At 28.2% G+C, this 14,213-nt stretch overlaps 1 protein-coding gene across 1 annotated transcript; it reads right to left on the reverse strand.

The window, feature by feature from the left end:
- Positions 1-1,433: 1,433 nt before the first annotated feature.
- On the reverse strand, positions 1,434-2,048 carry LOC131657566 (AT-hook motif nuclear-localized protein 29-like). Its single transcript, XM_058926950.1, has one exon. The coding sequence runs from the start codon at positions 2,046-2,048 to the stop codon at positions 1,434-1,436; it is 615 nt and encodes a 204-aa protein (XP_058782933.1).
- Positions 2,049-14,213: the final 12,165 nt, after the last annotated feature.

A 14,213-nucleotide genomic window follows, 5' to 3' on the forward strand; every position in this document is an offset into this window, starting at 1 on the left:
TATTATTGAATTTTAAATCTCTTATAAGCATTTTGGTCATTAACACACCACTCTTTTGTTTTATTTCTCTTTTATTATTATAAATCTGTTGGAAAAATAATAAATACAAAGAAAAAAGAGGAACATAATCCCAACACAAAAATAATGTGTAAAATTTAAAATCGGAGAAAAAACTATGGCTGTTGTTAATAGACAACCACATGATAAGTTTATGTGAAAATTGTTACAACACATAATATACTCTCAATTAGCTCAGACCCCTGTACACTAACATCCTTCAAAAATAAATATTTAATTATGTCTCACAACACTCTAATTATGGGTGGCAAACTGGCATGTCCGCCCCGTTCAGACCCCCTGCAAAAACCCGTGACAAAACGTAACCCGCAAAAAAAAAAACGGGGCAGTGGGGCATATTTGAGAATGCGGGTCTAAAACCTTGCCCCGTCCCGCAAAAAATGAGGGAGGGGCGGGGAAGGTCCAAGCCTGTAAAAAAATGGGGCGAGGTGGACACATTAAAAGAAACGGGCCTAAAACCTTGTACTGCTCCACGAAAGTGCGGGCAAAACGGATATGCTTGACGGGTCGAGTCCGTTTTGTCACCCCTAACTCTATTACAAGAGTATAAGAGAACAAACAAAGTCAGATACAAGCTTAAAGTGTTTTTAATTGGTGCGTCTTGTAAAGAAAAACTTGAATCATATGTATAGTCTTGGACTCTCTCTCTTCCTTCACAAAACTTAGCAATGTGAGGCTTCTTCAACATATATATTTTCAACTAAATCCAACAATCTCCACCTTGATTGAAAATAATATGTAAGCTTTCATAGTCTTCACCGATAATTACTCTACTATAAAAAATATCAACATGTATATTTTCAATCAATCTCATCAAAATTTTCATTTTCATCTAAATATAAACTCGATCGACCTTCTTTAAGTCTACCACATCTAAATTTGACACAATATCAATTACCTTAACTCCAAGAAAAACTAAATTGATTAATTCCTTGACTTATCTTACACCATAACCTTTGTTTTGACTTAATTATATATATACATATATATATATATATATATATATATATATATATATATATATATATATATATATATATATAGACTAAACTTGTTTATTAAAAAAGGAACTTTAATTAAAGTTAACTTATTACGGTAGAGAAACAATTATTCTGATTTATTATATATGGAGAGTCATAAATAAATAAATAAATAAAGAAAAGAAAAGAGTAACCCTAAAACAACAAAATTTTATTCCACCCATAAATTTATTCATTTTAATAAATTGAAATGTTTCAAAAACAAACAATACAAGTCCATAATAATATTTATTAACCATCAATATGTAAATCACTAATCTACAAAACTAGAAACAATGAAGTTTGGGTGGTGATTTAGTGCACTAGCATCTCAGATCATTTGAGATAATTGGAGTTGAAACTCATATTGTTTATCATTTGAGATATAGATTTTCCAGCATTGAGCGAGCCAGTATCACTTTTAATCACATTTCTGGGCTCATGTTCTATCAGATTATTGGTCACCAAAGAAAATTTTTCAGATGCAATGTTTGCAAAAGAAGCAGCCATCAAAGAAATTGAACTTGATGCCATTAGAGGAGGCATGACAGTCCCCCCAATCACCTGCCCTGACGTTCCCATTAAATGAATTACCAATTCTCCTGCACTTGATGGTGTTCCCGAAGGAAAAATTGTCCCTGATATCGAAAGTATCTCAAAATTTCCTTGAAGCATTACAACATTTCCCGTGGGCTGAAGAAGTCTAACATTAGCCACTATTCCATTTCCACAGAGGATATTGATGCCCCTCCCTTGACGACAAGCGTAATCAAAGAGACTCTGTGAGATGTCAGATCCGCAAGTGATCTCTAGGACATGAGAATTTAGTGCATTAGGATTGTCATGTTTTTCTATGATAGGCATCTTAGGTTTGTTTTTGGAGCCAAGTGGACGCCCTGGAGGACGACGGCCGGGAGTGGAGGATGATGCTTGGTGGTTGTTGTATGACATGGTATCACTATCTAGTGTTTGGAGTTGTAATTTTAGTATCTTGTTTTGCCAAACCTTTCCACCTTTTAAAATAGTGTTGAATGACCTAAATTATTATTTTATTAATATTTTAATTTTAATGTTTTAAAACTAAAAATTATGTAAAGTTTTGGGAAAACTATGGAAAAAAAGAACATTGACCAAAAGAAAATATGTTATTTATATTAGTTTCTTTTATAAATTTACAACCGTCCACATAATTCACTCACTTACCCCCAAACAATACTTGTTACCTTATTCGATAATATTTATTACTCTCTTTGACCAATGTATCTCACTTCCTAAAAATACAACTAAATCAGTTAATCCATTTATTGCATATATAAATTAGTTTAATTTTGTTAATTATTGTATTTATTTATTTAATAAAAGATGAAAATTTTGTATAAAAAATAAAATTGTTAGTATCGTGAATAATATTTTTTATTTTTTACTAAATATTTAATATATCAATTGTTGAATTATAAAATATTAGTATTTCATAACATAACACAGTCATTAACTTATTTGATAATTTGTTAAAACCCTTGCATGAAAGTAATAAGAATTTATTTATAAAAATTTAATATAATATTATAAAAAAATTGACTTGTGTTTAATATTGTGAGGGACTAAGCCCATTTTGTACAATATTTTGTGTTAAAAAAATTAAAATAAAATAATCATCTTTATAAGTTTTTTTATAATAAAAGTAATACAATATAATTTGTTTTAAAAATAATTTTTAACACAAGTTATATACAATGGGATTTATATGTCATTATATTAAACACAGATCAATTTTTTTTGTAATATTGTATTACTTTTTTTAGAAAGAAAATTCTTACTACTTTCATACAATTGCTTAAAAATACATTCTATGTAAAACAGGTTTTAACAAGTTATATTAAATAATTCAACAATTGTATTACCTTATCAAATACTAATAGTTTATAATTTAGCAATTGATATATTTAATATTTAATAAAAATTAATTAATTAATTTTTAAGCCTACAATAAATGGATGAAATGGTTTAGTTTAATATTATAGGGAATGAAATATATTGGTCAAAAAGAGTGATTAAATATAATGGAATAAGATGACAAGTATTGTTTGAGAGTAATTGAGTAAATCTTCTGGACGGTGTAAAGATATTAAAGAAAGTAATATGCATAACACTTTTTTTTTTTTGTCAATGTTCTATTTTTCCCATAATCTTTTCCTAAAATATTACATAATTTTTAAATTGAAACATAAATATTAAGATATCAATATAATAATAATTTAGATAATTCAACACTATTTTAAATGGTTAAATATACAACACCCCCTTTAATATTAACGAGATTTGAATTTAGTCTCCGGTAAAGTTTTTTTTTAAAAACCTCCATACAATTTCTAGATTCCGTCTATAACACACCTGAACGCCAGATTCCTCCAAACATGGCATTTTTATATTGACAGCATGACTTTTATTTTTATTTTTGAAGTCCACGTAGACTTTTTTTAACCTTTTTAACTATATTTGACTTTTTTATTTTTAATTATTTATGTTTTTTTTTTAATTTTCAGTAACTATTAAATATTAGCTAAGGCAACTATATGACAAAAACGAAGCTGCAACCTAGTGGTAAGGATGTTTTCTGGGCCTAAATTCCACTTTTTCGAGATAGCTAGCCCAATCTATTGCAAACCATGTAATCCATTTCAATTTAACAATTCTTGGGTCTGTTAGCTATATCTATAACTATATATAAAGAGAATACAAGATTTTGGGCTGGCTCTTTTTCCATTTCTAAAATATCCTTTATCATTTAATTAATTACAATAAATAAACAATTATTTAATTTATTTTTATTAAAAAAATAAAAAATTAATAACTAGCACAAAAACCTGCTTCATAGTGGATATTTTTTTTTCATCACATAAGTAGTTATAATTTTTATGTGTAAAATTGCAACCATAATTCATTTATTAACGGCATCGATTCAAATTTTTGTATCATTTCACTTTGAACTTTATATAAAAATAAGAGTGCTGTTTGTGGCAGTTAATTTCTTTTACTCTTAATTAAAACATCCCGTTTGTGTTTAATTCGAGAATACTACATATGATACTCAAAATTAAATATTCATTAGAATACATACAACATGTTTCCTCATACAAATAGTTTATATTAAAATCAAACTTACTTTAAAAAAACATGTTAATATTTTTACACGTTAGTGCATAAAAAAATGAACTGATAAATACATGAATGTTCGTTTAAGCGTTAGTTTATATTAAATCAAACTTACACGAAGACACCGTTATTATTTTCACACGTTAGCGAAATAAAAAAAGCGGACAGAAGAGATGGAAAAGGTGAAATTTGTAAGGAACAAACTACCAGAAGTTTATTTATCAGTTCACTCAAAGCGGAAAGTGAGTTTAGACGAGAGAGAGAGGGGGGGAAAGAGAGGGGGGAGATGTTGGTGATTTTAGTATCATCAATGCATTTTGGTAGTAATGTGATTTACTATAGGCCAATGCAATTATGCGTTAAGTTTGAAACGAGTTAGGGTTGTGCGGAGTGCACGCTCGTTGAGCCAAACACGTAATTGAATATGAATAATAGAAAGGGCATAACGTTTCGTTTGAATAGTTGCACCCGTTCCCAACAGACATAACGATTCGTTTGAATAGTTGCACCCGTTCCAACAGACATAACTGTTTTCCGAAAAGGTGTGTCTGTTCGTTTCTATTATTGGTCTCCTATATAAGGAGTCTTTTGGTCTCGATTTGATATACGAAATTACAGACTTCCTCTCTACATTTTGATCTGTTCTCCATTGTCAGAAACAGATTGTTCTTCAAGAATTATCCCCGCAAAGATTTCGTGAACCCAGACAAGAATAGGGTCGAAATACTTTGTTCGGAAAGTGAACGAACACGATTCTTGAAGATATCCAGGATTATCATACCGATTTATCTAACAAACGAACAAAGTATTCTTTCTGATAATCATGGCTGGAGGAGGAAGCACCGTCAAGAAGATGACTAAAAGTTTCGAAAAATTGGACAAGTTTCAAGGACAATTTACATACGATGAACACAAGAAAAATTTATATCATGAATTCGAGTTTTGAATTTGCAAACTAGTGAAAAGTTAGCAGAATTTGGAACTTTATCACATGTTATGATCCTCAAGAAGCACATACGGCGAGAACCAGTTCCACCAAACCAGTGTACCGTTTCATACATAATTTGAACGAAAAGGTATGTGTTATTTTGAAAAGTTATACGAAAAGGTATGTTGCTTCTACTTGATTTGATTTGTGTCTATAGTAAAAGGAGGACACATCACATTTAGTATTATATCATAATTGGTGCCTTTGTGTTTCACAAAACATTAAGATGCTAGATAATGAAATATTCAAATAATTCTTTTGAGTGCAAAACATAAATGACATTAAGAAAAATAGGAACATTAAACAAACATATAATGGTATGGATATTGTTTATTTTTCATGTTCTTTTATTTTAAATGATTATTGTTATTTGTTAGGAGATACACCTGCTGGTGAAATTTCAAGTGGTTTAATAGAAGTTAACCAGTTTATTATACTTTGTAAATTGATTCACTAGAAAAAAAAAGTAAGTAAATGTATAGTAAATTGAAGTTTAGAACTTCAATATATTATTTAATTTTGAAGTGAAAAGTATGTGATTTAATTTAAAGTTAATTTCTTAAAAATTTGTTAATCATGGTCAAATTATTTAAAATTTATAATTTAAATTATTCAATTGAAATTTGATCAATATGCTATGTGAATGTTTGAATTCAATGAAATTTATTATTATAAGACATATAAAGATCATTCAAAGGTGAATCATAACAAGATGTATATATTTGAGAACCTTATCGCGGAGGATAAGGATATTGAGATTTTGATGAGGTTGTTTTGTCTAATGGTTTCATTCTAAACCAAGCTGACAAATGTGTATATAGCAAATTTGATACATCCGGTAAAGGAGTTTTCATTTGTCTATATGTTGATGACATGTTGATCTTTGGCACCGACCAAAATCAAGTTGATAAAACAAAGAATTTCTTGTCATCAAAGTTCTCCATGAAAGATATGGGAGAAGAGGACGTTATTCTTGGTATTAAGATTAAACGGGAGAATAAGGGGATTGTAATTACGCAATCTCATTACATTGAGAAAATACTCAAGAAGTTCAATTATGAAAATTGTTCTCCAGTAAGTACTCCCATGGATCCAGGAGAAAAGCTTATGCCAAATACAGGTAAACCTGTGGATCAACTCGAATACTCAAGAGCTATAGGCTCTTTGATGTATGCTATGATTAGCACTAGACCGGATATTGCTTATGCGGTTGGAAAGTTGAGCAGATTTACTAGTAATCCTAATAGACATCATTGGCATGTGATAACTAGGGTATTCAAGTACTTGAAGGGTACTATGAATTATGGATTGTCATATATGGGATTTCCTTCGGTGTTAGAGGGTTATTCGGATGCTAGTTGGATAAATAATGTTGAAGATTCATCCTCTACAAGTGGATGGATGTTCTTGCTTGGGGGAGGTGCCATCTCATGGGCTTCCAAGAAGCAAACATGTATAACTAGTTCCACAATGGAATCTGAGTTTGTAGCATTAGCTGCTGCTGGTAAAGAAGCAGAATGGCTAAGGAACTTGGTATATGAGATTCCGATATGGCCTAAACCGATATCACCAATTTCTATCCGTTGTGATAGTAGTGCCACACTGGCTAAAGCATATAGTCAAATATACAATGGAAAGTCTAGACATTTGGGTATTAGACATAGTATGATTAGGGAATTAATCATGAATGGGGTGATATCTATTGAGTTTGTTCGGTCGCAACAAAACTTAGCTGACCACTTGACGAAGGGGTTAGCAAGAGACTTAGTGAAGAAGTCGGTAATTGGGATGGGATTAAAGTCCATTTAAATCTATTAGTTATGGTATACCCAATTCCCTTCTAATACAATGTTAGAAGCAGAATTCAATGTGGAAAGATCATAGTTAAAGATTGGAGCAATTGTATTTATCTTCCCAAGGTATATGCTCAGACCTGCAAGTGATGGCTAGGTTGAAGTATATCTTCTTAATGGTTCTTTTGAAAAATTGCTAATGCAGGTGCAAGATTAAAAGGATCACCTATGTGAGCATGAAGTTTTGCCGCTTCAAGAAGCTTGGACTTGGCTTCCTATATGCTTATTAATGGATAAGGACACATGGCTTGTAAAGTGTCAAGTATGAATAGTAGAGTATTGTAAGAAACATATGTGTACTATATCTTTAGATATTCAAATGGATTGACGGGTTCAATCATTATGACACCCCGATTTTCGAATATTTAGAATGTGTATTTGTACTAAGATGAAAATTCAATCGTAAGACATTTTCTTCTATGCATTTGTTTGATCGTTATACCTGTAAAGTAAATCAAGGATTATACTAAAATGGGGGGAGTTTGTTGGTGATTTTAGTATCATCAATGCATTTTGGTAGTAATGTGATTTACTATAGGCCAATGCAATTATGCGTTAAGTTTGAAACGAGTTAGGGTAGTGCGGAGTTCACGCTCGTTGAGCCAAACACGTAATTGAATATGAATAATAGAAAGGGCATAACGTTTCGTTTGAATAGTTGCACCCGTTCCCAACGGACATAACGATTCGTTTGAATAGTTGCACCCGTTCCAACAGACATAACTGTTTTCCGAAAAGGTGTGTCTGTTCGTTTCTATTATTGGTCTCCTATATAAGGAGTCTTTTGGTCTCGATTTGATATACGAAATTACAGACTTCCTCTCTACATTCTGATTTGTTCTCCATTGTCAGAAACAGATTGTTCTTCAAGAATTATCCCCGCAAAGATTTCGTGAACCCAGACAAGAATAGGGTCGAAATACTTTGTTCGGAAAGTGAACGAACACGATTCTTGAAGATATCCAGGATTATCATACCGATTTATCTAACAGGAGAGAGGGAAAGGGAAATGGATTAGAAGTTAAGATATGTTGAAAGTAAACATTATATTTTATTTTTATTTTTTAATAACTATGTTCAAATAATATTTTTTTTAAGAGACGTGTGGGAAAAACATAAGAAAATACATATACGAATTTGTGAAATAAAAAAACAGAACATACAGACAAACGAGTTAAGTGAGTTTGGACTAATATATCTTAGTTTAAATATATTTGGTAATTAAAAATAAATACATGTAATTAATTTCTATTTAATACCTATTTATTTAGTTCATTTTCAGGTGGTCCATCCACATGAGAATGGTGGCATTCCAACTGAAGGAATGCTCTCTGCAAAGAGGAAAAAATAGAGTAATGAATTTCAACACTTTCTCTATAAAGAGTTTGAAACCAAAGAGAGTGAAGTAAAAGTAACTAAATAGGCGCAATTATTAAGTTTTTGTGTAAGGAGGATCCAGATTCCCTAAAGCGTAAAATTGTTAACAAATTGCTAATGTTCAGCGATGTACAATTTAGTATAAAGTCTTATCATCCAACAAGAAACTAAATATTGCAATAGTTACGAAACTACCTCTGGCTAGTGCTCTAACAATTTAAAGATTGAGAGTAGTTACCTGAAATTAGAATAAAATGGAATGCTAAGCATGCTATTACACTTAGATACCAAAATATAAGGATTGAGAGTGATGAAAATAAAATAGAACATTTTGACAAAGTGAACACTAGACTTGGCAATGATTACTTATAGATATTCATGTAGCAACAAAGCCGCCTTTTACAAGAGGTTTATCCAGTTGTCCCTTGTGAACACTAGACTAGCTAGCTTGAAAATTCCCAGAAGAATTGGCTAGACTTCGTTTGGAATTTAGAATCCCGCGTCGAAAATGTATCAACACCTAAAGGTGTTTATATAACTCTTTTACTCGCTACATTTCAAAACAGTAGTTAGTGGCCTTTTTAAATAGTTGATGGACTAAACCCTTTGAAAAAACTCTTAATAATGTAAGTGCGCGTTCAGGGTGCTATAATATTATTATTATTATTATATATATAAAATATTTGTTATAGAAATTATAAGGCGGTTGACCCATAATATTATTATTATTATTATTATATATATAAAATATTTTAAATTTCAAAATTTTAGATTATTGATTTGTATGTGGAATTATTTTAAATGATTATATTTAAGTAATTATTATATGTAGTTTTATAAACAGATATTTGAGAGAAAATTAAATTTTAAGAATAATATAGAGGATCATTTTATTATGTTTATAGGATTTTTTTTCTAATGAGTTTATTCAAATATTATTTGATATATGAGTTTATTATAATATTCAAATATTATTATAGAGAGTTTCATTGATTGATAATTTCATTAGTATAGTAAAATGGAGTTTTTATTTTTTTAGAGTTACAATTTGAAATGATAAATAATCATAAATAGTGAGAAAAATATTTTAATATTTTAAATAAGTCATTAGTGGTTTAATAGGAATGTAGATTAGTATTACAATTAGAAAGAAATAAGAAACAAAGCTTCATAAAAATCAAAATAATAATAAAATATTGTTAATATGTACTAATTATAGTGTAAGAATCATGATATTTAGAAATAGTTTGTCATAAGAGAAAATAATTTGTTTATAAAGAAAAATAACATCAACCATTCGATGTTGCTATACCACAAACACATTTTGAAATTAAGATTAAGGAAATTAATCCAAAGAAAAATGATAAGTGGAAGAAGTCATAATCTATTTGGTATGGTTATATTCGAAAGAAATAATAAGTGGAAGACAAAAATTAAACAAAAATAATAATTTAATTGGTATGGTTATATGCGGACGAAATCATGTGTATTCATTAAAAAATTGTTATTCATAGAAGGCTACAGATTTTTAAATTGGAAGGCTGATATGTTTATGTGCATCTTTATTATAAGAATATTAAACAACATATATTTATATTCTAAAGAAAATATAAGTAATACTACCATTCTAGAATTTTGAAGAAAGATGAAGGAAATTAAATTAAAAAATAATTAAAAATTAATACAAAAAATAAAAACATCTTAATATATGCATATATATATATATATATATATATATATATATATATATATATATATATATATATATATATATATATATATATATATATATATATACGTCTCTTACAATTATCTAGAGAATCTTAATTCTAGAAACAAGATTCTAGAATTATTATTGTTTCTAGAATTAAGATTCTCTAGATAATTGTAAGAGACGTATATATATATATATATATATATATATATATATATATATATATATATATATATATATATATATATATATATATATATATATATATATATATATATATATATATATATATATATATATATATATATATATATTATTGTTTCTAGAATTAAGATTCTCTATATAATTGTAAGAGACGTATATTTTAATATTGATTCTAAGATTGTTGTTTGTATGAGCTTGTGCCGATTAGGCTCTCATTCAAATTGTAAAACCTGCAAAATTATAATTAGAAATTATATTAATATAAGCGTATGTATTATTGTTTCTAGAATTTAAATAAAAATAAACGAAAGAAATTAAATTTAAAAAATAAAAAATCAATACAAAAAATAAAAACATCTTAACATAAGCATATATATTATTGTTTCTAGAATTTAGATTCTCTAGATGATTGCAAGAGACGTATATTTTAAAATTGATGCTAAGATTGTTGTTTGTAGGAGCTTGTACCGATTAGACTTTCATTCAAATTGCAAAACCTGCAAAAATATAATTTTAAATTATATTACAAAATATGAATGAGTATAAATTAATTTGAATATGATCAAAGTAATATATATGAAATAAATTTAAATATGATCAAAATGATAAAGTAAAATTTATTCGAAAAAACATGGACACGAAATAGATTTGAGTAGTTGTAAAAAAAATGAAACCATCCAAGAGATTTTGGATTAGAATATTAGATAACGATACCAAAATCAATTCTTTTTTTAATCGGTGTAGAACAGTAGATGATGGCAAGAGACGTATATTCCATGTTTTGTCAGGTTATGCATGGAATTCTAAAATATAAGTGTGAGGAAGAAAATGACAAAAGTTTATCTATTTAAGGTAGAAAGTAAGACAAATTTATCGGTTTCAGAATAATAAAATGATATTATTATTGGCCGTTTTATAAAACTATTCATTTTATAAATATTAATTTTTGCAATAATTATAATGATTGTAACTGATTTTTGTTCCCAAAATAAATTGTAATTAAAATACAATGTTGATAACATTAAAAACTAAAAAGAAAAAAAATTATATAAGTTAGTAATTATTATTGGAATACATTTTTCAATAAAATAAATCAATAAGAATATAATGATTTGTTAATTTATATAAATTTTGAATTACTACATTTTTCTAAAAATATGTGTAAATTGGTTATTAAAAAATTTATTGATATTAACAAAAAAAAATTATTTGTAGATTTTAAAAATAATATTAGATCAAAATATACCTTTAAACATTTTTTTTATCACTTCAAAATTCGGTATCTCTAAATTAATTTACTAATAAAACTTATATTTAAATACAATGATTAAAAAAAATTTATATCATATTATAAAGTATTAAAATAAAATATTAATAAATTTTAAACTATTATATCAGTTAATCTTTAGTTATTTTTTAAATTATTACTTTTATAATATTTTTTCTACTTCAATTCTTTAATATATATATATATATATATATATATATATATATATATATATATATATATATATATATATATATATATATATATTTGTTATATTGTTATATAATTGTTTCATTTATTCTTCATAAGCTTCTAATAATTAAAATGATTTGTTACTTTATATAAATTCTAAATTACTACTTTTTTCTAAAAATATGTGTAAAATAGTTATTAAAAACTTTATTGATATTAACCATATATGTAAATTTTAAAAATAAAATTAGATCAAAATATTCCTTTTAAGATTTATAGTTATTATTATTATTATTATTTATTTTTAATGTAGGGACAAAATAGTAAAAATACAATTAGGATTTGTGTTTAGAGTTGATACCAAGGTGACATGTGGCTAAAATTTGTGTTTAAAGTTACTACCAAGGTGACATGTGGTTAGGGTTGCCATCATGACAACCTTGAATTTATATATATTAAGATTAAGATTTTAAGAGGTCAAAAGATTTGGTAATATAAGACACTAAAACTATAACTCAAAACACTAGAAAGTGATACCATGTCATACAACAACCACCAAGCATCATCATCTACTCCTTGTCGTCGTCCTCCAGGGCGTCCATCTCGTACATATTTAGAATTTCATGTTAATTGATAATCTTGTATTTCATCTTAATTTCATGTTTACTAAAATTTGTCAATATCACCACCATCATCGCCAACACTCGGGAAAAAATCTTTACAGATCAATTGGTTTAAACAAGTTAAATAGAAAATGCAGAAATAATAATTTTTTTGTTAATAAAATATATTGGGTGTGTTTGTTTCAAGGATAGGAATTGTATTCCTAAGAATCTGACATTGGAAATACAACAATTCCACGTTGTTTCAAATTTTTTTAAAATTATTTTTTGTCATAATTATTTTCATGCTTAAAAAGTGGGAATCCAACATTCTCATGAGAATAAAATTTAACTAACTTCAACTTCTCACTCCTACTCATATATATTTTATTTTTAATTTTTATAATTTTTAAATTAAATAAATATTATAAACATTCCTGAAAATAATAATTTTGAAATAAGGTTCCAAAAAATAATATTTTATAACTTACCACAAATGCCGCATTTGATTTTTGACAATGCCCAATAAATAATCATTAGAAAGAGAAGTAACTTTTCCCAAAAGATACGTGTCTCAAATTAATAGAAAATAATATTTGAATATGCTACGTCCCTTCCATTTTAGGGCTATTATATTTCGAGAAAATTCTCACCCCATCGCATAACATTTAATCGCATCACCGAAATGATAATTTTATTCTCATGCTTACGTAGATGGATCTCCGAAAACATCTCTTTTTTGTTCAAGTTTACTTTGTTCCGTAGATGCACTTACGGAAGCATTTCGTGGATCCATCTACGAAAGAGTTTGATCTTATACTTCGCACCAGGCCCTTCCCCTCCATCTACGGAAGCACCACTTTTTTTGTTATACTTAGGGCACTTATGTAGATGCATCTACGAAAACACCCAAAGTTTTTGAAAGAAATGTGCTTCCGTAGATTCATCTACGAAAACACCCAGAATTTTTGGAAGAATGGTGCTTTGTTGATGGATCTACGGAGGAGTATTTTTATGTTTTTATTTTTATGTTTATCTATAAATACGCACTCTCTAACCCGATCATTATTTATATATGGTATTTTTATTGGTCGACGCATTGTTGTCTTTATATCTAATTCTTAATTCAAAAAATAGTTGTTTCGGAACACTCACTATCTTCCGTAGATGCATCTACAGAATTATTTTTAAATTGAAAAAAACGGGTGTTTGAACATGATTTCTTTGATTTAGTACGCTTCCGTAGATGAATCTACGGAAGAAATCAATTTTTTTTTTCCAAAATATAGGGTGTTTTCGGAGATCCATCTACAAAAGCTGGGGACAAAAATGGAAATTCATGTGATGTGTAAAAAATCCATGGGTTTGGATGATAAATTTTCTATTTTGAAACCTATAAAAATATATAAAATAAAATAAACAACAGATGAAAGTTAGAAACAAATATATACACGGGCATATTTAGGGGTGGCAAAACGGGCCGAGGCCCGCCGGGCCGCCCGCGCACCCGCCAAAAAATGGCGGGTTGGGTTGGGATTTTAGGCTCGCCGCTCGTCAAAGCCCGCCCCGCCAAAACCCGCCGCCCGCCATACCCGCCCCGCCAAAGCCCGCCGCTCGCCAAAGCCCGCTCCTCCTCCAAAACTCACTCTTTTTTTTAGTTAATTCTAGTAATTGCAATTCCTGATGGTTTATTTTATACATTTATTTATAAATATATGTAATATTTTTTAAGTAAATTTGTTAAAAAATTACTTTTATAAAAAATT

The sequence above is a fragment of the Vicia villosa genome, linkage group LG3 (genome assembly GCF_029867415.1).
Source record: "Vicia villosa cultivar HV-30 ecotype Madison, WI linkage group LG3, Vvil1.0, whole genome shotgun sequence".
Lineage (NCBI taxonomy): Eukaryota > Viridiplantae > Streptophyta > Magnoliopsida > Fabales > Fabaceae > Vicia > Vicia villosa.

Coding starts and splice junctions, on each gene's coding strand:
- LOC131657566 (XM_058926950.1), bottom strand. CDS start 2,048: ATGTCATACAACAACCACCAAGCATCATCCTCCACTCCCGGCCGTCGT.